Source organism: Ammospiza caudacuta, chromosome 3, assembly GCF_027887145.1.
Source record: "Ammospiza caudacuta isolate bAmmCau1 chromosome 3, bAmmCau1.pri, whole genome shotgun sequence".
Lineage (NCBI taxonomy): Eukaryota > Metazoa > Chordata > Aves > Passeriformes > Passerellidae > Ammospiza > Ammospiza caudacuta.
This window is the reverse complement of record NC_080595.1, coordinates 82,192,597-82,217,101: the sequence shown is the minus strand read 5'-3', so window position 1 is coordinate 82,217,101 and position 24,505 is coordinate 82,192,597. Positions and strand designations below refer to the sequence as shown.

General features: G+C 43.4%; 2 protein-coding genes across 3 annotated transcripts in view; one reads left to right on the top strand and one right to left on the bottom strand.

The window, feature by feature from the left end:
- Positions 1-3,066, bottom strand: part of NOL10 (nucleolar protein 10) — a 79,410-nt gene extending 76,344 nt beyond the window's left edge. For both annotated transcript variants that reach the window (XR_009274515.1, XM_058800940.1), the window contains exons 1-4: positions 2,981-3,066; positions 2,482-2,527; positions 1,659-1,757; positions 811-888 (exon numbers count right to left, since the gene is read on the bottom strand). Coding sequence is in view for 1 of the 2 variants with exons in the window: in XM_058800940.1 (XP_058656923.1) it covers positions 811-888; positions 1,659-1,757; positions 2,482-2,527; positions 2,981-3,046 (289 nt within the window). In the remaining variant the exon portion in view is untranslated. The remainder of the gene's footprint in view (positions 1-810; positions 889-1,658; positions 1,758-2,481; positions 2,528-2,980) is intronic.
- Positions 3,067-3,523: 457 nt separating this feature from the next.
- Positions 3,524-24,505, top strand: part of ATP6V1C2 (ATPase H+ transporting V1 subunit C2) — a 23,988-nt gene continuing 3,006 nt past the window's right edge. Inside the window, exons 1-10 of the mRNA XM_058802785.1 lie at positions 3,524-3,551; positions 7,933-8,150; positions 9,289-9,356; positions 15,568-15,653; positions 16,231-16,260; positions 19,744-19,838; positions 20,541-20,632; positions 22,228-22,326; positions 23,370-23,438; positions 24,365-24,457. Of these exons, the coding sequence (XP_058658768.1) occupies positions 8,022-8,150; positions 9,289-9,356; positions 15,568-15,653; positions 16,231-16,260; positions 19,744-19,838; positions 20,541-20,632; positions 22,228-22,326; positions 23,370-23,438; positions 24,365-24,457 (761 nt within the window). The 5' untranslated portion in view covers positions 3,524-3,551; positions 7,933-8,021. The remainder of the gene's footprint in view (positions 3,552-7,932; positions 8,151-9,288; positions 9,357-15,567; positions 15,654-16,230; positions 16,261-19,743; positions 19,839-20,540; positions 20,633-22,227; positions 22,327-23,369; positions 23,439-24,364; positions 24,458-24,505) is intronic.

Sequence of the window (24,505 nt, the reverse complement as noted above, 5' to 3'; positions counted from 1 at the left end):
AAACAAACCCAAAACCAAAAACCAACTAAATAAACAAAATAACCTTTTAATTACTGAAATTTAAGCACCCTAAAAGCTCAGAGCTGTAGCAGCTCCTGCCCTCCTCTAACTGCCAGATGATTCTCCCTTTCCCATTGTCTAGATGGCTCCTTATTTTCCTCACCATAGCTGTTCTCCCACCAAATTAGTAGCAAATAAGGTGCAATTAGGGCCTTGGCCATGCTACCATCTACCCTAAGTATTTGTTTCCAGAGAACAAACAGAAAACCAAACCAGCAAACAAACAAACCAACACCCCCCTCCCACAAATTCTCTTTACTCTGTAACTCACCTACTGAGCTGGGCTCCCAGAAATTCTCTTTACTCTGTAACTCACCTACTGAGCAGGGCTCCAGAGAGAAAACAGAGCAACCCACAGTGTGTTCTCCCACCTTACTGCTTCACAGAAGAGGTAAGAAAAGGGAGATCTTGCCACCAGCCAGCCACTGAACCTTTGTCACATTCACCAAACAGAACACAGACTTCAGCCACATTCACTCTCTGAGCCCCAGACTTTCTGCCTCAAGGTAAATTTTACATCCCTCACACCCTCTTTTCCCGGCAAGGAAAGAACTTTGAAATCAGAATAAAGGGGAAAATTCAGAGATGAAGACTAGATGGTTTTACTCTAGATTCCTGCATTCCCCTGAAGTTCATTCCATCTCCTCAGCACAGAGAGCAGAATTTCTGCTGGAGTCCAACCTGAATTATGTATGACAGACATGTACTAACATGTACTATTACGTACCAACAGCCATGGCTTGTACTAACCTTCGGAATCTAAGCATCTTTCAAATTTCTGGGATAACTGATAGGTATCAAAACAGCGGACCCTGGGCTTGTAAGTTCCTGAAAAAGTAATTTGATGTTTGATTAAATAAGAGTTAAACAAAAGGATAATGCAAAAGCATTTTTTTCAAGTATAATGTGTTAGATATACAGGCTTTACTGTGTTTCTACTATAAGTCTTCTGACCTTCCCAAAGTCTCTATGACTGGAAGAGCACACCTCAGTAACACAACCTTACAGCCTGGTTTCTGTAAGCACCCTACTAGTATGCAGGTTCTCCTAGCTACCAAATATGTCCTACAGAATCTAGTAACACCTTCCAGTAAATCTGAAAGACCAAGGCTCTTTATGTTATTAACACCTATTAAAGTAGTCATGTTTGGATCCCATTTTGACAGTCACAAAATGCAGATTATCCTCCTCCTATAAAACAATACTCAAACAATGATGTTCAGAAGTTATTTAACATACACTAAAAGTAATTCAGGACTTAATATATAACTGTACTATAGATGGATTTGTTTTATTAATTTTTTATTTGTATTATAAACCCTGGCAGCAGGGGAGTTGGATTAAATGATCTTCAATAGTGCCTTCCAAGCCAAACCATTCTATGATTCTAAGAATGTATGCATTCTAAAGAGAAGTGTTCCACAGCACCACTCTCAAGACAGCTGCTCTATCACATGTTAAGAGTATGCTTCCAGCAGAATGTTCATTTCCACACTTTAAAATGAACTCTTAACAATTCTACCTGAAACACTCAGTCACTGCACCCAAGATTACCTAGGACTTTTGGCCTCTGTTAGAGAGACTGTTTGTTAACTCACCAACTGCCATAATATACTGTCCATCCCTTGATACCTTAATCTTTGTGCTAATAGTGGGCATTTCAAAGTCTTGAATAAGTTCAATTCTTCTACGGATATCTGTAAAGAAAAAAAATTGTAGAATTAGCACAATTCTATCAGTCTAAAAAATTGTAACAGTTTCCTAAGGAAGCATGTTGAGTTAATTGAGTACAGGGAATATCCTTTACAGATATTTTAAGTACCACATTATAAGCAGTTTAACACAGTCTGCTAACCGTGAGAAGCAGACTACCCCTGCGAAAAAATAAATTAGAACTGCAAGGTAACTGCGTAACAAATCATTATACAACATAGTAGCAAATACTCATTACACACTTTCACAATTAAGGCCTTGTATATAAGGCATTCCATACCCCACTACCTCTATGCATTTTTTTCTTGGTTAAGTTTCTTGTATAACACTTCCTGTGAATCCAAATAGCCTTTTTTTTTTGTGTAAGAAGCTCAGGCTAAAGTGATGTAGTCCTGCTCCCTAAGATTAGCACAGCATCACAAAGAAGTTTATTGTCTGATTTTAATGTAAGGGACAACGTAGAATTCATCCATCATGTTTCTGTTATAATCCACAAGCCAAATATTTAATGTCTAAAATTTAAAACACCACTGATGATACAGTGTTCAGGTGAAGCTATATGAGAAGTCAAAATAACTATCTGTAGTTTAATTCTGTAGTTTTTATATTATGACTTAGGGATAACTTCTGTGTATCAGTCAGTGAGGAGTCTCCTCTGGGCCTGCACGTTATGTATGTGGAGTAGCCGAGTGCGAGGGGAAAACTCACCCACATCTTTCTTCTGTAAAGCTCTTTTCTTCCTGTCAGAGAGCCACTGCAAGCAAAGGCATACATGAGTCTTGAGCTCATTATTCATACAGGAACCCGAGAATCAAAACTTATCCAACCATTTGAAACGTAAGACATTTAGGCCGCTAATTCTTTTCTTTTTCTTGATTATCATACAATTTCCCTTCCACTGATAAATTTAACCATTCCACATCAAGAAAACGTACAAGGTCGTGCTGCTTACGGGTCTGTGGACCAGCACCGCCACAGCCAGAGGTTCACTCATTTAAACTGCATTTCTACACTCATTTAAACTGCATATCTAATGCAAGAAGCACTCAGAGCTGTTTCCCGGTAACGATCCCAACACAAGCGCACATGGACCGGGGCAGCCCAGCCAGGCCGGGCCGGGGCTGGGCCCCCGCGCCGGCACCGCGCGGGCCCGGCTCCCGCCGCGGGACCCGGGCCGGGCCGGGCCCGTTCCCCACGCCGCCCTCACCTCCGGGAGGCTCCTGCCGGCGCTCAGGCTGTAGATCTTCACCTCGTTGAGGCTGGAGACCTGCATGGCCGCAGCCGTGCCCGCCTCTTCCCGGGCAGAGAGGAAGCGGAAGGCGAGGCGCTTCCGCCGGCTCGGCCTCACCCGGCGGCTTGCGGGGCCCTGGGGAGGGTGGCCCGTCACCGGGACTCTGCCCCTGCCTCACACCGGGAAGAACGGGGGAAGCAGAGCAAACCCGCGGGACAGCGAGGTCCGCTGGCTCCGCAGCTCACAGCGAAGCAGCTCCGCTGCCGCCTCGTCCCTGGGCGCTGGCCGCGGTCCCGGCGCTGCCGGGAGTCGGGGTGGGGGAGAGGGCCGGAGCCGGGGCGGCCGTGAGCCCTCTCCGCAGGGCCCGGCCTGTGTCCGGACACAGAGAGCCTGTCTGTCCGTCAGGAGTGTCCGTCAGGCAGCTGTGGCGTCATTCTCCATGGTCTTCATGTGAACTCAGGAATGCAGGAGTTCTTCCTGCAGCCTTGGTGGAGGAGGTTAATTTTCTCACCCCGTGGCAGACCGTGTCCCTTAGCCATGGAAAACAGTGAGTGCGGGATTTGCTGAGCAGAACCTTGACAGCAACCGTAGAAAGACACATTCTTATTGCTTTGTAGCATCGCTGCTGAAAAAAGAAAAAAAGAAAACCAGTATGCAGAATTCCAACCATTCTTGTTCAATTTACAGGATCAAAAACAAGGACTGAAATAATGTATATCCAGTCCATATGCGTGTTGAAGAAACAATGAAAATCGCAACTAAATTTTAACAATGCATGTCTCTGGCACTGAAGCAGTTCCAAATAATTCTTATGCATGGAGTATCACAACAATGCTGATACCAATATCACGACTAAAAAGAGCTCTGTTAGAGTGTTAGAGCTGAGATTCCTGGGTGATGAGCACACCTAAATACAGGTACCTGTAAGTTTAAGCGAGGTGTTTAAGCTCCCATTTCAGAAAGCTAAGGCTGTACTTGCTTATATGTAGGTTGTCTAGTGACATCTGAGATGCCATGTGGTATCCAGGGCACCAGGACGGCACTGACACAAGACTGATGGAAAATCCAAACCCTTCTGTAGTGTAATCTGCAGGCAGGATGTGCAGGGACATCTCTGGTGGCATTAGAAGCTCACGCAGCTGAATCTCATCCCTAGTAAATGCAGTTAATTAAGCCTGAGGAGTGTGATGCAGCAGCCACTGAATGTTTTCTGTGGGGTGAGTTAGATCAGGTTCCACAGTCTGATTAGAGCACCATGAGCCGTTAATAGACATTTAAAGCTGAATTGCTGAATTCACTTATCCACAATTCTGGGCATTGTAAGGAGTCCCAGACACCCATGGGGGGTTGGTTAATGTGACTTGGAATGTGCAGCAGACCTGTGTTATCTTAGAAGAGCAGCTTGAAGGCACAAGAGGGTATTCCAGGGCACCTCAAGAGGCATTCAGCAGAGTCTGATGTCTGAACCTACAAAGAATTCCTAGAGGTCTAGAATGCTGAAGAGAGCAGCTTTCCTTCTAGTGTCAGTGTCATAATTGCCTAGGTAATTAATTCTGGTTATCTGTTGGAGAAAGTTGTCTTGGAATATACTTCAAGTGGGGTATTTCAATACCCTTAATCATTGTCTGGAGGCAGAGTTTTGCTCCCTTGCTGTGGCACCTGAAGAAGTACCCACAAATACTGAGAGGCAAAGCCACAGAAAAGTTCATTGCTTTGGTGGATCAAAGGGAGCAGAAAGACACGTGATGATCATGAGGGAATTAGACAGCCCTGAGATCACATGGCACCACATGTGGGGCCAGCCAGGGAAATGAGCTGGCAGAGCTGTGTTACCACCAGACTGCAGCACAATCCTGGTCCCACAGCATGTCTGCCTGCTCCTTCCCCTCCACCTTCACTGCTGCTTCATCCAGACTAAAAATATGTAATGGGGTAAAAAGAAAAAAGTTTGAAAAGTCACAGTAAACTGAAAAAATATGATAATGGAAAACATTCAACAGGACACTGCTTAGACATCAACATCATTCTTGTTAGTTTTCTTTTAAAACAATAAATAAGTAGCATAAAATATTTCACTCTAATAATAGTAAAAAAAGCTATACAAAGGGGGAAAAAATGGCATTCCTGCTATAAAAATGTTAAGGAATTAAGTAGTGTATATTGCAGAATCCAAAAATCCAACAACCCTATGGCTTGGATTTTACCTTATTTGTTATAACAAGCATGTGTACAGAAAAACATTCCTAAAATCTAGCACCACTGCAGCAAGAAACTTTTCTCATCTGTTAGCACTAGTTTCAATTTACATGATTCTAAATTTAAGGAGATTATGAGAATGTAACATTTCTAAAATTAATTATGCAAAGCATTTCCACAGCTTGAGACTGCAACAAGGATCCAGTTAAAACTGTTCTTGGTTTGTGATGGGAAAGAACTGCCTTATCTAGGTAATCAGCTCTACTCTACCTTTCAGACCTGTAAGCTGTGGGTAAAGATAGGTATGATGTAGATACTTCAACATCAGTTAAGTATGTTTTCATTATTAAAATGTATAGTTTAAAGAAACAAACAAGAAGGATTAGGCAATAATTACTTCTTCAGTGAATGCCATCTCACAGATCAATATGTTCATTTTTTCCCATAACTTCTGGAAGACCCTTTGTCATGCCCAAGGGGACGCTATGATTGAAAAGAATTTGAATCATAGCAGTTATGAGAACTGAATGTTTAATTAGCCTAGAAATGAAAAAAAAAACAACAAGCAAACAAAAAAATCCCTACAAAATGGTTATTTCAGCTACAAATCTCAGTATCTTTTTCTGAGTGCTTTCAGTAGAGACTCGCTTCCTCCACACATGAATTGCTTTTTATATATCACTAAAAATGTTAAAGAGAAGTAAAGGAAGATGAATCTTTGGCTAACCTAAAGAATCTATACATTTAAGGTCTAAGACCTTGACCTACATGTTAGCTACCTAAAGCATTATTTACATGGCATCATTCAGGATGCCTTGCATCGGCTGCTTCTTCCTAGTCCTGAAGACACTTTAATATTTCAGGGGTCTTCATTTAAGGTTCTTGGAAGTGTCAAGAGCTCTGCTTCTGTGCATGACCAGACCTGCCTGCCCCCAGCATCTCAAACCCTCTCAGTTTATGACAGATCATGTGGAAAACCAAGAGCATCCTTCTGTTTGATTTCTTGTAGGGGCTTCATTTACAAAGAAACATGAGTTAAAAATACACCATTTTTGGAAGAAAATAAGCCCCCAGTAATAGCAGAGTTTGCCTAAGCATGACAAGGATTCCTAAGTATTAGACAACTCAGCTGGAAGATGAGAACTGGATAACCCCCAGTGAGGGGGCTCGACTCCCTCTTGCAGAGGTGCCTCTCAGGGGCAGGTACCCAGCCTTTAGACACTTGTTACCTTCAGAGCATGTCTGGATTAGAAATTCCTGGAGAATATCATTCCACACAACCTGTGAAATACTCCCAATGTCTTCACCAAGCTTAAGGCAATGTAAGACAAGCTCAAGAGTTGCTAAGGACTAAAAGTCACAGCTACACATGAAAGAAGAAGCATCACCAGGAACGTAACCATCTCTATTTTGCAGAGTCCACTACATATTTGTTAAATGAAGCACTTAGGGAAGTCCGGGAAACAAGAGTTTCCTAGAAGTCTTTAATTATTCCGAAAGCTTCAGACTTGCTGAAGGTGGGCAGTGTTTAATAGAAACAAATGGCTTCTGCATTATTTGCGCCAGCAAATAGACAGCGAGGAGATGCAAAGCTGCCCTAGTCAGAGCTGTGACAGAGCTTTCAGGGCACCAGGTGCAGCAGCGCCCTGTGCTCCGGGGGGAGCCCCGGCCCCCTTGCACCCACCCGTGGATGCGGCGGCCGCCTCTCTGCGCTCCGCCCCGACCCTGCCCGGCCGCCGCTCCGGGCACGGCCGCGCCGGAGCCGCCGGGAGCGGCGCGGGCACGGGGAGCGGCGGGGCCGGGAGCGGCGGGGCCGGGAGAGGCAGCGGGCAGGAGCGGCAGGGGCAGGTAAAGCGGCGGGCAGGAGAGGCAGCGGGCAGGAGAGGCAGCGGGCAGGTAAAGCAGCGGGCAGGAGAGGCAGCGGGCAGGAGGCTGGTAAAGCAGCGGGCAGGAGAGGCAGCGGGCAGGAGAGGCAGCGGGCAGTGCCCCGCGGAGCCCCGGCTCCCCTCACAGACGGGCTGGCAGCGCTCGGGCCCGGCGCGGGTGCCCAGGGGCGAGTGCCGCACCCGCCTGTCCCGCACACCTGAGAGCAGAACGTGTGGCGGGGATGCTCCGCGGGAGCTCGGGAAGGAACGGAGGATTGCGGTGTGGTGCCAGCTGCTCGCTCTCCTGCCCTCATCTCTTTGCTTCGTGCCACAGTAGTTGTCCCTCTGTTCTCGCCACAGTTCCATCTGTGTGGCTCTGCCGATATTGTCCCTGTACGCCAGGGCTTGCCTTCCTCCCGCTCCTTCCTATCGAGCCTGGGAAGAAAAAACACAGAGGACAGTAATATTCTGTGCTGCCAGTGGCACCTTTTGCAGCCTCTATGTTTAGCAGCGGTCTTGCTTTAATTTTTCCTTGCAAATGTCCAACAATTTGAGAGAGAATATTTATCAAGTGGAAATTCATTATTACTTTTGGGTGGTTTGGTGAAGCCCCCAAACTCCCCAACAGGCACTGAACTTAAAGCGCAAGGCAAACGGAACAGGCTGGGAGGGAAAAGGGGAGGAGGAAGCTTAATTTCTTCATGCAGAAACTGGATGGAACAATCCTGAGAAGGAAGGAACAGCCACTCTTTCCGTGACATTCTGGAGAAGGTCATGTTCCATTTCAGCCTGAGATGCACAACTGACTCACTCTCCTGGTGTTTCTGAAGAAAAGAAATCAGTGATCTGTTCTGTTTCTGTTCTTAGGGAAGGACACATTTTGTGTGGTGCTCTTTTAGCCACTTACCTGCTTTGAGTTTCTACAGTGACCAGCAGCGAAGGGAAAATATTAGATCATGTCGGAGTTCTGGCTAATTTCTGCCCCAGGAGACAAAACAAATCTGCAGGCATGGGAGAGAATGAACACTGTGACATCTAAATCCAACCTGTCCAGCAACAGTAAATTCCATATTCCAGACTTAAAGGTAAGTGAGGAAGGGGTTTGTGTATGGGCAAAACAGCAGCATTAGCCAGTGCTAAAGACTTTTGGGATAAATACGAGATTTATCATTTGGGATAATATGCAGGGGGTAGAAGGAGCCTATGGTTGGGGGATGAGTTGTGTTCAGTCAACTGAAAATTGATCAGAGAGAAATAAGTCATTGTTCTTGAAGCTGAGCTTCACATTGGAAGGGTAGATGTATAAGGAGTAAACATGAGTGAGATGTTAAATAGCTGATCTATTGCATTCCATGTAAAATGTGCTCCTAGTCATGAAAGTCATACAGCACGGTACATCCTGGATTGCTAATGCAAAAGGAGTAGCTGACTATCCACAGCCATGGCAGCAAGCCTACTGACAGAGAAAAGAGTGTTGCTTTTTTGTGTGCACAACAAAGAGATTGATAAGATTTTTATCATCCATGGACCTTATTTTTAATATCTGTGGACCGTACCCCACTAGTGGTGGTGAGAGTCTGCTTATGTTGAAGGAAGTAAAGCATTTGGAGTATCTGAAGATGTCCATTTGCATTCTATTTGTCCTATGTAAAATTTATTTCTTCTCTCTTAGATTGACCGAACATAATGTTGAGCTGGCAACATTACAAGAAAAGGTTTGGCAATAGGCTGCAATACCATAAATATGAGGTTATGACTGACAGTGATTCAAAAAGCAGATGTTGGTCAGAAATGGCTTTGAGAGACTTGCTTTGGTAATAACAGAGAACACAGACACCCCCTTTTGAATAAGTGCTGCTTCCTTTTGTTCTCTTAGTACATCTGACTTGTTTGTATCTGTGCATTATTTGTGTGCATTTCCAGTCACTGTTTTGTCTGGTTAAGACTATTCTATGGAGCTTGATGATAGAGGACAAAAACAGGAAGAAAGACACTGACGTGTAATCTTGAGATTACACATACTTTTTTCCTTTATTGGAAAAGGCTTTTTATGCCCTAGTTCTTGGGTAAAGGAATTGCTACTATTTTCCACCAAGTAAATAAGTTTCTGCCAAACTGTTAAATTCATGTGTACTAAGGACCAGTCAGTCCCCTTAAGGCTCTGCCAACAGAAGCCTTAGACAGAGTTGTGCATCTTTCACCTAATTCTCATCTTTTGCACAGGTGGGGACACTGGATGCTCTTGTTGGTCTGTCAGATGAGTTGGGAAAACTTGATACCTTTGCTGAAAGGTAAAATAGATCTTATTTACTACCTACAAATGAGAAACAGACATTGTTTTTATGGGATGGTATGTCCTTGTGTTCACCTTGGTCTGACTCAGTTCAGCCTGGACTACAACTGGACTAAAGTGGATAGGCTTTGTTTAACCCTTGTGTTGACTGTCATGGAGTTATCACTCATGAGAAAGACTCATTCCTTAAAATTTAGATGAATTATATCCACAGTTGCTTTGTCAGCACAGCAATCCATTCGAGTGGCAGTGCTAGGGAAGCTGTTTTTCATAAGGAAACTGTTTTAAATGGTGGGTTGTGGGGTTGTTTTGTGCTTTTGTTTTAAAGAACATCCTCCCACCTCATCCAGAAACTTGATAAAACAACATTTAGAGAATGTGAAGCCCTCCCTGATCTTGTTTTGACAGAATATTTCTATTGAACCTTCTATCCCTTTTCAACTAGATAGAGGACCTCTAATGATTATATTTGTTTGAATGAAGTCCAGACTGCTCCCTCTCAGGCTTTTAAACTCCTTAAAAACCAGAATATTGACTCATATTGCATCAAACCTACTTAAGCAAAGATTCACATGATCTTCTTGCTGACAATTACCAGGTTTGCCTTTTGGGACAAACTGACCTGGGCATACAAAAGAATAATGTAGTACAGCAAGCGAAGAAAATGACGAGTGAAGGTATAAGCTGCTGGGTTTTTCTGCTTTGTTCTACTTTTTGCTTTGGCAGCTTACCTAGTTTTGGTCACATACACATGCATTAGCTCTGGGTCTTTTTGCCTTTTGTCTCCCAGTCCAGACTGATAAGCATTTTCTTGTCTAAATATGCTCAATCCTTTCATAGATCTTTGTGTGGCAGTTGTAAAGAAATACAGAAACCCTGATATAAACTACGCATCTATGCTAGGCAGTTTAGGTGAATGTTGGTCTGCTAGAATACATTTCTCCATAGCATTTTTTTTTCCTGATTTTCCTAGTGCTACACAAGGGCTGTATTAGAATGATTGCATATGATAATTCTGGGTTGCACACAAGATGGATCTTTTAGAATCATAGATATGATTAATGTCTCGAGTTGAAACGGTCCCATCACCATCATTGAGTCCAACACCCTGCGCCTCACAGAACTACCTAAAACTAAACCATACGGATTCTTCAGGACTTTAAGCAAGGCAAAGCAACCTGATTTATCAACAAAACCATCTCCATTGTGACCCTGCCAAAGATACTGCCCCATATTCTTTGTAACATGTTCCAGCTTCTTCTTCAATTGTAGAGGTTCTTGAGGAAGTGGAAAGGGGGGCAAATTTGGGAAGAGACAGTGCCCATACCTGCTATCTGTTCTAATGGAAAGTGTTGGATGATCCTTGTGGATCTCTTCAAACTCAGAATATTCTGTGATTCTGTGTCTCTAATCAGGGTAGCAGATAGGAAGCAGCTGTGTGTTCTGGGTTTGAGGGCTGCCAGAAATTATCAGAACTGATTTTTCAGAAAGGCATAACTAATTCCCAGCTTTGTGAAGCATTAGGAGTTCTGAAAAGCTGAGTTCAGAATCCATGTAAGATCATGGAGGGCAGTTAGAAGTGAAATGTCAGTAAGAGCTCCTTAGGCTCACTGGCTCCTGTTATCTTTGTCTTTACTTGCCAGCACGATACAGCTGTTCAAGCTGAACACCACTTTACTGCACTAATTGTCCCTTTAATGTCAGTAATGACTCTTATCCTCTGATGGGCTCTGGGGACACAGAGCAAAGGGGTCAGTGAGGCCCATCCACTGTAATCTGCTGAGGCAAGGACTCTTCCTGTTTGTCTCATTTGCCTGTCAAGATCAACAAGATTTAAAAATAAGAAATATGTTTTGAAAAATAAGAAATATGCATTAGAGTAGTAACAGAGAATAACAGAATAATCAGAGGTATTAGCAGACTGAGTCCCACAAGGACCTACAAAAGCATTTTGCATTAAATAAATGCCTCAGGTTTTACATGTAAACCCTTGTGATTCAAGGGTTAAAATGCCAGGCACTCTCACTTGGTTGAAGTAAATGGCATCCAGAGGGTTACAAGCCTGTTCAGATGACCTGAGCATTTATGTTCCTGGTTCTGTGAAAGAGCTGCCTGCTGAACTGTTGCTGGATAAACACAGCTGCCAGTAAAGCCAGGCAGTGCAAACCTGTCAGCACTGCCTCCTGCCAGGACAGCAGAGAAGGGGCAAGAGTTTGCAGGAGCTATTGTTTCCACATACTTTTATTATTTATTTACACAGGGAGGAGGAGTGTTTTTCCATGTCATCCTGTGGTAGCATGGAGCTCTCTCAAAAGCTGACAGTTTCCTGGGTCACTCTTACCCAGGGGTTCTCTCTGGTGCTGGGTCAGTGGCATACCTGGGAGTGGCCTCATTGCAGGACTTCTGCTCCCTGCAGTGTTTTGGAGGCCTGGTGGGTAGCACCCTTTCTTTCTCACTATCATTTAAAGTGTGTTAGATGTTTTTTTGGAAGCTAAAGACATTGCACAAGACATAATAGTAGGTTAAATAGAGTTACCCCCTTTACAGATTTTTATTACTACTTCTTGAAGCAGCTTTGCTGAAACTGTCTTTTTATAATGCATCATTTGATCATGATATTTGCTCAAAATGGGATTCATCTTATCTAAAGGCAGAGATCTGATACTTAGCTGTGAAAACTGTCTATTGTTGGATGTCAGTGTAGTCAGTGGGGCTCCTCCAGGGGTCTGATTCCTGTCATTTGCTCCAGACATCAGTGGTGTGGAGAGGATAGGTTCTGTCTTTGCATGGGAAATATATTGGGTGAGCAAATCTCACTTGCTTTCACAGGATGCAATGCAAGGCACAGAGGCTAAGGCAGGACTGGAGAACATTCCTCTGGCACAGTGTATTACACACAGTGTGGCTGTACCCTGCTGCAGGGACCATGGGATGTGTGGGTGGGAAGGGAGCCAAGCCTTGCCTGGGCAGGTAGGACTGTCAGGTGCATGACAGCACACACCTGTCCCCCGCTCTGTATCCATGGACAGGCCAGAGCTGTCTCCCACCTGTCAGTCAGCCACCAGATGCACTCAAGAGTCCTGAAAGCAGCTCAGACCCTTTGGAGAAGCTCCTGGTTTATACATGTCCCTGTGAACTGCTTTCTCCATAATGTCTTTAACCTCTGCTATGCTGTTGGTTTTACCAACTGCTGTCTCATTATGTGTTCTTTGGGCTCTTGGAGCATTGTGAAGGAGACAAAACCCAGCTCTAGCTACAAGCTGAAGTTTGCAGAAGTGCTTAGTAAGGCTGCAATTGTCAGGGAAGCTTTGCCTGGATCCCTCAACCCCCCCACAGCCTGAGTGTGGGAAACGTGCTGTACCCTCACAACCTCCAGATGAGTCCCTATGGGGCTGCAGCCAGGTGGTGAAACACAGCAGCAGCTCTGAGCAAGGGAGGTGAACTAGAGCACAGTGGTATAGATTCCTCCTACAGGCACTCTGAACTGCATCTGTCCAGGGTCATGGGAAGAATGATTTGGGTTGAAAGGCTACTTTAAAGATCCTCTGGTTCCAACCCCCTGCCATAGGCAGGAAAACCTTTCATTATACTAGATTGCTCAAACCTCTATCCAAACTGGCCTTGAATGCTTCCAGGGACTGGGCATCCACAACTTCCCTGGGCAACCTGTGCCAATGCCTCATCACCCTCATAGTAAAAATTTCTTTATATCCAGTCTAAATCTTCTCTTAGTTTAAAATTGTTGCCTCTTGTCCTGTCACTATAGGGACTGGTAAAAAGCCTCTGTCCAACTTTCTTATAGGAGCCCTTTATATATCGAAGTCACAAGATCATCTCTTCTTCAGACTGAATTGACCCCAAATAGCACAAATTTTGAGTACTGCATTCTTGGCAGCATCAACAATCTCAGACTTTTCCTAGCTGTCATAGGACTGGAAAACCTTTTCCAAGACTCTAAGTTTCTTCGCAGTAACAAAGATAAATGCAACTGCTTTGCAGCACATGAAAGAAAAATCCTCTTTTCTAACACTTTCGTGGTATGTATACCTGACCCAAAGTCTCTTTTCTGCTCCTGAAAACCACAGGATTGGTTACAACACCACATTGTCCAACCACATAACACAATGTCCAAACACGGTAGATGCCTTTTCAGTCTCCAGCTCATCTGCAGCTGTAGCAGTCTCCTCTTAGTAAGGAAAGAAAGAGAAATGAAGCAGAAGTGAAACCTGCTGTTACACTCCCTGTCACAAGGCCAAGGATAATGTCCACTTTGTGTCTCTGCCAATTTAATGGTCAGGCAGTAACCTTGTGGCTTCTGGGCTCTATACAAGGTGCAATCAACCTAGGACAGTTAGGGAACTGCAGGCCAAATTCTGTGAATACTTTTGAGTGCAGAAGGATACTTGAACAACCAGAGAGTCTTGCAGCCTGTATGAGACAGGGGGGACTACTGCTAGAGGGACTCGATTAATCCATTTCTTAAAACAGGCAAAGAATAAGTGGCACTGTTGTCACATATAGCACAAGAGTTCTACTGTCATTACATTGCAAGGGTTCCATATTGCCAGAGTTTTGTACCTCCTTGATGTTTCTTGTAGGCAGCTCCTCCAGGTACTGACTCTTCCTTGGCCTCACAGCAGCCACCTGACTCCCACCAATCCACTCTTTTATAACACTCTTCAGATTGGCTACAGCTGTGGCCTGTTAACATCAGGCCTGTTCCTAACCCTTAATAATTGGCTCAGCTGCAACTCTTTAGGGGGTAAGATTACTTTCTATACTACCTTTATTTACTTATGTTCTACCCCCCTACAATTCCCCCTTTTAATTACAGAGGAGCAGCATTTCTAGAAGGGCATATTCAAATAAATTAACATTATGACACATCCATATATTTCATTTAAAACTAAGAGTTATACAAATGTTCAGACAATATATTATAGTACAAATATGTATATTTCTGAGTGTTGGTTCAGTTTTGCAGCTTTTCTCAGTTTACAAAGTACTTATCTTCAAAATCTTTTATACTCATATTTAACAAACACTAACAGCTGCAATTGACATATTTTACCAATAGTTTAGTATTCAAGTCCTTTTCCCCAAATCCACAAGGTTATATAGCTGAATCCTGTTTCCCCAAATCCAGAGGATTATATAGTTTAGTCCTGAATCCACAGGGCCATATACTCTAGTATTTGAGTCTTTTTTTCTCAAATCCTGTCAAGGTCACCACTTGTTGTCATATATAGTGCAAGAGTTCTATTGTCATTACATTGCAAGGGCTCCATATTGCCAGGGTTTTGTACCTCCTTGATGCTTCTTGTAGGCAGCTCCTCCAGGCACTGACTCTTCCTTGGCCTCACAGCAGCCACTGACTCCAGTTCCCCTTGGCCAACCAATCCACTCTTTTATAACACTCTTCAGATTGGCTACAGCTGTGGCCTGTTAACATCAGGCCTGTTCCCAATCTCTAATAATTGGGGCTCAGCTGCAACTCTTTAGGGGGTAAGATTACTTTCTGTACTACCTTTATTTACTTATGTTCTACCCCCTTACATGGCACAGTGGAGACTCTGTTCTCTAGGAGAGTCTCTGCACAAATCACTGTTCTGGACTGGGTGGAAGGATTTGAATCTAGCTCTCCTACACCTTAAAGGAGAGTAGGAGTCTTGTCCACCATGCTGAAAGAGAAGAGAGAAGGAGTCTTGAAAAGAAAAGGAATAAGGAAGAAATTCCCATCAAACAAGATAACACTGCTATTTTCCCCTGAGTATTTTCTGAGAACCTTTTCTCAGCGAGCCCTAAGGATGTCTTTAGCATTCTATGGAACAGATCTTTAGTCAGTGTCTATGTGTAGCCTCCTTTGCCTTCATTGCCGTGGGGGTTTTAAATGAGTTTCTTGCCATTCTTGCCTTCTGGTTTCTGCTATGCATAAAATAGGTGTACAAAAGATTGAATCTTGATATTCTGTAAGTCCAGAACACAGGCAAAATGACATTACCTATGTTTTTGCAGAGATCAGTGTATTTAGAGGTAAGACATGGAGTTCTGCATTGTGTCCTAGATTTTTTATTATAATTTGAATTGCAAGTTAACCTGCCTTGCTTCAGAAATGTTTTGTTTGGGCATTTCTGTTTATTAGATCGCTGTGAAACTGTTTTTAATAATTTTGTTTCTTCACTAACAAAGCTTCTTTTGTTACACTTAAGTGTAATAAAGAAAATAGCCCAGTACATAGGAGAAGTTATGGAGGACTCAAAAGACAAAGTCCAGGAAAATCTTCTGGCCAATGGAGGTAGGTGCTGTGAATGTGGGGGTTTAAATGCATTGATACTGCTTTTGCTTGCTTCAGAATATGAATATGTGGAATTGAAACCCTCACACTTCAGAAAGGACAACCATCAGCAACATTTTATAAGAACGTGTCTAGCCTGCTCCCATTTTTCTCAGCTGAAGCTAACTTTGGAGTGAAGATGAAAGTAAGATACATCCTTGTTCACTCCTAACATGATTTAGCACACTCCTGTGCCCTGCCTGGGCTTGATTTCTTAAGGGCACCTAAATCACATTCTGTATGGTTGTGTGACAACTGTCAGTGATCTGTCAGTAATTTGCATTTCCCAGCTATTCTGGAAAAATACAACAAAATTGGATGTGGTATGCATGCTGATTACAGACTTACAGCATGATGCTGTTGGATAAACTGAGAGTGTACACTCCATCTCCCTTTGTCTGCAACGTTGTACTTCAGACCTGTATTAATAAAGGATGGAGAGGAAGTTCTTTTAGAAATGTCCTTGAATGATATAAAACTGATGTTTGATGGGTGCAACTGTTCGAGAAATACAATAATCCCATTTACTGTGTTTCAGGGCTAAAGGATAAAATGAAATGTCTCCAAAGTATGTTGAGGACTGATGGTTGTGGTGTTGTTCCATGCATGCATTTGTGTATATTAGTGCTAGACGCAAGTCTTGGTCTGGTTGTAGAGATACAGTGATCAGGTTACGATGGATTTCTCAAGTAACAACCTCGTAGCTTGATCACAATATCCCTATGACTTGAGAAACAACAGGTTTCATTAATTTCCTCTGTTTCCCCTTTTTACACCATTTTTTCCCTATCAGCTCTGCATGTGTTCTATTAGAAGGATATGGAAATTACTTGCATGTCTTACTAATTTCCTCTGTCTGGGGTTGGTTGTCCAAACAAATCATATTGAATTAGGGCATTAACCTTTTTAAGATTACCGACTGCATCTTAAAAAATGAAGTCAGCTTTAGTATATGAGGATTCCCCTAATATATTCCAGTGTCAGTCTTCATAAGCTTCAGCAACTTTACTGGACCAATTCTTCCTCCTTCCCTTTCTGATTAGTAAAAAAACTATAAAGTTGAACACTTTCTTGAGGCTGTGAAATCAGAACCAAAATTATAAGACATGATTTATTGTTGCACAGTCCTGTTTCATACTATTTGACCATCCCAAAATTGTTTTAAGTAACACTGGCTTTAGCTCACTTGTATATAACCCCACTAGCAGTTTGGTAGTGGCTATGTGTCTAAAAAGTTTTTTTGCTAGATTTTTAGGAACAAAAATGCAAAATAGTAAAAAATACAGCACTTTTAGTTACATGAACTTGCACACACACACACACTGAACTTTCCAGTGGATAACAGTTGAAAGCAGCCACATGCAAATTTTCCTTTTATAGAGGGAAATGTGTGCTTGTGTAATATAGAAACTTTTAATATATCTTAACAGCATAAAGAAACTTTTTTGAAATGTAAGTAAAGCTGTCCTTCAAAGATTTGTACCAAATTCTCTTCCATTTATGGAAATGTTAGACCTAAATTAATTTTAAAAATTGGTAAGTGGTGGAGCCATTCCTTAGAGTGAGCCCAAAACAAAGCAAAATGGGTAGCATAACAATTTTGAAGAATTGAGTGTTTTGGAGAGGAAGTATTTAACATTGTGTTTTAGAGCTGGTATGTAAGTTGGATTATGAGACATGCAGGCTGTGGGTTCCCTAGGCAGCTGTGAGCTGGTTGGAATCATCTCTCCTGGGTGGGCAGCTGGGTGAAGCCCTTTAGAAGTGACTCAACAGGTTCCATAAATGAGGGATGCCATTCCAGGAGCATCAGGGTGCTGGGGCTGCTTGGCATTTTAAACACAGCTGTGCTAGTGTGTTCACAGTAGTTTTCTCCATCCCCAGGATCAGGCTGCTTAACTAAACTGCACCAGTGCCAGCTAGCACTGGCAAGTTCACTCAGGAGTGAGCTTGAAAAACTGGGCTGAGAACGCAAGCAGTGCTCGACTGGCCAACATTTGGATGCTGCTGAGATTCAAGGAATGTGAGGTTAGAAAGGACATGTGAGGTTCTTCAGGGAACTTTTATATCTCATCAGCTATAAATTGGTCAGTGTCTGTCTTTAAAGAGCCTGAGTCTGCAAAGCCTGAGCACACAAGCTTAGAAGAAAGGCAGCAGGGTGAAATCCTTGTGTTGTGTACCCTGTGCTGAAAATGCTGTGTGAACTTGGTTGCTGAAGTATTTTTGACCTGTCTGCCTTCCCCACAGAGATCACGAGCAAGCATCAACAGAGAAGTGCGCATGCAGCAGCTGTGTCATAGCTCTCCCAGTCTTCTGCCGTTTTGCCCCTTTTCTACACCCTCCCTGTGCGGGAAAATTTGCTCATTCCTGATGGGGTATCAGCAGGAAGGGTTAGATCTTTGCCCTATGACTCTTGACCATTGAATGTGGGGGACATTGACACAGCTGTGGTTTTGAAGACAGGGAGAACACTGCCATGGCAAGGGCTCTCTGCCTTCCAGGCAGTTTATCTCTTGCTAAGAAGCCTATTTCTCCTAACATAAGATTTTCCATGCTTTGGAAATTTAATAGGGTAAACTGACTCTGTTGTGGGGTGAGAGAAGCCCATGGAAAGGATAGTACTCTCCTGCCAAGGGTATTCAGTATCACATGAGACTGCAGAGTACCCTCAGCCTGGTAGTATGGCAATTACACAGTTTTTCACATTCCTTCTCATGCATCTTGGTTTAACTAAACCTCAGAGTCCAGCCCTCTTGTGTTCAGACCTTGCTGTGGGACTGAATTAACTCTCTGAACAAGGCAGCAAAGAACACTGAAGTGCCCCAGCATGCATGTCCTTTTACTTAGCACCTTGAGCTTGTTTTGCTCCCTATCACCTTAGAGCAACTTCCCAGACATTCTCCATGTCTACTCTCCTGGTCTGGAAGGAAGCCCACCCTTTAGGTGACATGCTTCTGGCCTCCTTGTCTAGACCTTGAGACCCTGCCTGCCGCCTTCTCCTTGTCTCCCTAACTTTTTGGGGGGGCAGTTCCAGCCCTTCTCATTGTGGCAGGATGCATGACTTTACCCCATCCTAGAAAGGTCTGCAGGAACACCCTGTAGTGGTGAGTTCAGCATCCAAAGGCCCTCAGAACTCAGACAAAGAGCTGTTTGATTTCGTGAGCTGCTGGAGGAGAATTCTTTATTTGGTACCATAATGTAAGCCTTAATGTTTCCTAACATTAAGAGCCCTTGATCTTCAAACAGTGAAACAGGAAAACCTTGTTCTAGGAGCTGGGTGTTGTATGTGTTCATTTCCCCTTCATTCTGGAAAGATGATGTGGGTCCCTGTGGGTCCAAGGGTGCTTTGTTTTGAGGGTTGCATGCACAACTTTCCTTGCTGTGAACTCCTTGCTGTGAATTTCTCTTCTTGGATGCTGTGACTGCATTTATCTATTATATAAATAGCCTCTAGCTTTGCGTGAAATGGGGACCTTTGTGTGAAAAGTCAGTGAGGAATTCCTCATCACACCTGCATTTGTTTGATTTCTAGTGAGCACTTAACTGAATCACAGAGAAGTGACATCTGCTACAGTCTTAGTACCTTTGATCAGGCTCTCAGCAACCCTGAATATTACTGCTGATCCTGGGCACAAAATTTTTCTGATAGCTCTTGCTGGGTTTAATTTCAGGCATATTGCGGAAATCTAGATTGAGATTACGCAAAACTGTTTTTACTGTGAAGAAGAGTGGCTGTACACTGCTGTGTCCCACTGATACAGATAATTTTACACTTTCTCTGTACTTTTAGGTGTAATGCAAGAAATATCTTTGATTTAACTTTTAACTTTTGGAGATGTCTAGGAAGTTGATTAGATTGGGTGATCTAGATCAAATATCTAGATCATATTTGATCTAGATCAAATCTCTATAAGAATTGAGAAGTAGGCTTCTGGTTTTTAATGCTCTGAAGTTAATCAGAGCTATGCCTAAGCTATAGCTGGGGACTACTCCCCAAAGCTTGACCTGCCATCTGGTACACTATCTGCTTTCATGCATCTCTTTTTATTTTCAGTTGATCTCATTAGCTACCTGACACGGTTTGAGTGGGACATGGCCAAATACCCCATAAAGCAGCCGCTGAAGAATATATCAGAAGCATTATCAAAGGTAAATTGTACTCCACATTTTAAGATGTCAGCATGGGGAAGTGTGTCTTTTGACTAGTTGTGATCCCTCCCCTCATGGTAGGAGAGGAGCCTTTGCCTTTGTTTTGGGCAGGAACAAGCTCAGAAGCACACACTTTGTACTAAAGCAGTTGATATTACTATTGCAGTATAAATTAAAATAATGATACATATATTGAAATTTATCCAGTCTGTAAGTATATGGTCCTTTATCAGATTCAATAGAGTACATTGATATGTTTTGTGCACTTTAATCCCCTCCATTGTAATTTTCTTTTATTTTTTTTTCATATACTGCCATATTATTCTCCACTTCAGAGGTGTTTTTCATGAAATTGTTAGTCTGACATTAAATCAAAAGCCTTCAGGCTGAATGAATTATTTACACTGTCAGTTCATTCAGAAAGGCATGATGTGTTGTTGTTCAATGTAGGTAACAAATAAAAGCATGAACTTGCCCCTTAGGTAGAGCTTTAGCACACCAACAGCAGCAGCTGACTGAACCCCATTTTCTGCTGAGGCCTTTGCCCCAGGGGATCTCTCACCCTGGCTCTCTCTTGGCCACAGGCTGGTGGTTTTAGGAGAGCTGGCAGCTGTGTCTCTGTGTTAAGGTGGTAGTTGTGGGACAGAGGGGAGAGCAAGGCCTCAAGCACTGCATTGACTCCCTTTTTTCACTTTGTTTTAGCAAGTGACTCAAATAGAAGCAGACCTGAAGACCCGATCAGCTGCGTACAACAACATTAAAGGAAATTTGCAAAGCCTGGAGAAGAAAACGATGTAAGTATTTTGCATTGGGGATGCTGTCACTGGCCGAAACGTGGGCAGTGTGTGCTCGCACCCATTGCTGTGTTCTGGTGGGAACAACTTATCCAGCTTTAGAACATGCTGAGCATTTAGAGACCCAGTGAGAACAGGTGGTAGCTGGTGTGGTCAGCATATCTCAAAATCAGCTCAGGGAGACTGAAGTTCCTAATAGGATTTTATTGACATTGTGAGCAGGCAGTCTTGGAAAAAGTCAACTGTTTTGCTTTGATGGGGCTTCAGGGAGTCAAAAATTAGATGAGCTGTGTCAGCTGGTGGATTCCTTTGCCACATGGAGCTGTGCCCTATGTTCTGAACAGCATTTGCAAAGCTCCCAAAGGAAACAGCTCTGTCTTGCTTGATCCTGCACCTCATTAGCATCCCACTTATATTTTTGTTTTCTTTTGTCCCTTTTGTTGGTTCAGGTAATGCATTGTTCAGGCTTCCCAAATGTTCTCTCTCCTGTCTCCATCTGCTTATGGTCTTTGCCTATGTCCGTGGTGACACCTGGGTTTTTTTTTCCTAGGATATTACTAGGGAGAATGGTAAAATCCAGTAAGCAGTAAATTTAAAACAACTGAGATGATGCTGTGCAAGCCCTCACCCAACACATGCTCATATATACTATTGTTCCTACTCAGGGTTGGGCACAGGGCACAGGTGGCTGCCTGCTGGCCAGGGCTCCACCAATTTGCAGAGGGAGAAGAATGGAGACCTCATGGCCAGGGACAATCTTGTCATCATTCTGTCCGTCTTTAAATGCTGTCAACTCTGGTGTCCACCAGTGCTAGATAGCTTGGGTTGAACAAACATTGAATAAGTTACCAGCCAGTTAATTAATATTTAGACTGGCCCAGGGAACCTCAAACCCAAAACTAATAATTTAGGTCCTTCTTCACTCCTGCCCAGTGACAGGGAGGGGAGCTCCTTTTCACACCTAGTGCTTTCCAGACACATACAGACAGCCCTGGCTATCTACATGTCCTAGGAATTAATGTGATTAGGTGAGCTCAGTGTGTGGAGACCTCCTGCAGGTGCCACCTGTGCATGAGACTGCTGCTCTCGCTGCTGTTCAGCAGGAGTGTCTCAGCCTGCTGGTTCACAGCACTCTGGGAATGCCAGGTTGCTGTGATGGCTTAGGTCTGTACATACATGTTTCACTCTGCCTGCAGCACAGTCACACCAGCAGCTCAACAGGCTTCCTCAGAGAGCAGGTGCTTCCCACAAGATGTGGTGATGACTGGGAGCAGATGTGCACTTCCCAAGTATTTACACCCTTACTGTAAAAACAATAGCAGCAGAATGGTGTGTTTTACATAAAGGGCATAAACTGGCCTTCTCTAGTAACCAGTATTGTGTCCTTTAGTATTAGTTACTTTTTGAGTCTTTTAGTTGCTGTAAAAATAACAGAACAGCTATTTAAGAAGTGTAGCTGTGTCCTTTAGCCACCTCTTTCTAGGCCTTCTTCTACCCCAGTATAGATTAGCATCTCCATCCACAGCACAATGCCCCCAGTATTCCACTGCTGAGTTCCCGCTACTGTTATTTTTACTTTGTCTTCTTCACCGCAGGGGAAATCTGCTGACCCGGACCCTGGCAGACATTGTGCACAAAGAAGACTTTGTTCTCAATTCCGAGTATCTTATCACACTGCTCGTCGTGGTGCCAAAGTAAGGCAGCAGTGGGTGGCACTGAGTCCCAGGCCTAAGCACCACAAGCAGGTGACACCTGGTCAGGTTGGGGCAGCTCGTGACTGCCCTGCTGGGACACAGGTGGAGCCCTTAGCAGAGAAGAAAGAACAATTTCTGCCAAGAGTGGTGCTAGCACAAAAGAGGGAGATAAAGACTGCACCACAGCTGGAGCAGGACAATTGGCCTGAGGGTTCTTCATGGTTATGAGTGGGTTCTCAGTCTCCTGATAGGAATAGTATGAGCTAAAAGAAAACCAGATTTTGACTGCAGCCTAGCCAGTCTCTAAAAGGAATTAGACCTGTTCAACTCACAATCTCTCTCTGCTGGCTGTACCCTTGTAAGTGGCCGTGCATAGGATGACTGCTAACAATGGGGAAGTTACACCATGTTCTCCTCAGAGCCCTACACAAAACTTTTCCTCTCCATATAGCCCTGTCCCAACACACACATACAGCACCATCACTCTTCTGGCTCTGAGAAACAGGTTACAAAAAGCTATCTGAAATACTTTTGTTGACTTCATTATGTGAGTTTATTCACACTAAAAAGAGACTTCTCTCTTTGCAAACTCCTACCATACCCTTGTTCCTTTCTCACAGGGCTGGCATTCACCATGAGTGCAGTCTAGCACCAGATCAGCTCTGGGATTGCACATAGCAGATGTAGCACACCTACCCATGGACCAGAGCAGCTTGTGCAGGGGTCCTGGAGCATGGGACACTGTGTGGCAGCCTGGAAGTATGTGCCATGTTCTTCCCACCATCAGTTTCCTCATACTGACCCTTCCTCAAGCCAAGATCCAAAGTGAAGACTGAGGCTGTAGCATTGAGGGAAGCATCTCCTCAGCTGGTAACTAGGAGAGGAAAGGATAGGAGAGGCTTAATGCATTTTAATGACATAACCAAGCACAAAGAGTTCAACCCTTCTACCCTAAGTACTTAGCATAATTAACTACATATATCAACATTTGCTTTCCAGTATATAGTATTTATTTACTGTGCTCTGTTTTGTGTTGCTCAAAGGTCAAGCTACGTACAGTGGCAGAAGACCTATGAATCACTCTCAGATATGGTAGTACCTCGCTCCACCAAGTAAGTGAAATTCCAAATTAAGCTCTGTGTTTGTTTCAGAGATCCCTGTCTTGTTTCAGCCCCTCAAACTGGTGGATCCTAGAGGAAATCACTAGTCTAAATGCATAGGTTCCACATTAATGTATTTGCAATTCAAATAGAAATTAGTTTGTTGAAGGAAAGTACAGATGAAAGAAAGAAAGGTCAGGTTTTTTTACAATTAGCTTCTCTTTTCCAGTAATCTATTTGTTTTTACTTTCAACCAGACTGTTGCTTGTTTTTGTGTAAAACAGGCAATTTATTACATTAATTGAGGTATAGTTCAGACATATGCAATCATATAGAGCTTTATGGAAAGTACTTTATAAAAAGATGAAACACTAAATCTGCATTTTTAATTGCTTCCTGTTGTAACATAGAATAATTCAGCATACTGTCATTTGAACTAGCAAAAGCCATATTATCTCATCCTTTCAGCCTGGGTAAAAAAATGTTTCCTAGGACTTAAATATTCCATTACTTAGCTCATGCAGACTATGAGATCCAGTCCAGGGCACAAAAGCTGACCATGGTATTACCTGAAATGCAGACGGTGGAAAGCATAGAGAAAGAAACAAACTGTCTTGTCTACTGCCTGCGACGAAAACACAAGTGCATGTAAAGCTGGGGGAATGTTACCAGGAAACACAGAAAAATCAGGCAGGCAGAATGTGTGTGTATTCAGTGGGCTCAGGAACTAAACCAGTTGAGTTTTACATTGAGATAGAGTAGCCAGTGCAAGTAAAGTATTGTTCTCTATTTCTGTCACAGCAGTTTTGAAAAAGCAGGGTGTTGTTCAGTATCATAAACGAAAACAGAAAGAATTGCAAAAGAGGAAGATGAGGTAGGTAAAAAAGGCATGAGGGATTTGCCATATCAAATCACAGCAGTGGATTTCTCTCCCACAGAATGATTGCTGAGGATGCAGAGGGAGGACTCTTCACTGTGACCCTATTTAGAAAAGTGATGGATGACTTTAAGGCTAAAGCCAGGGAGAACAGGTAAGAAGCCCTGACTGCTGGGCAGGGCAGGCTAGCAAGAGATGAGGA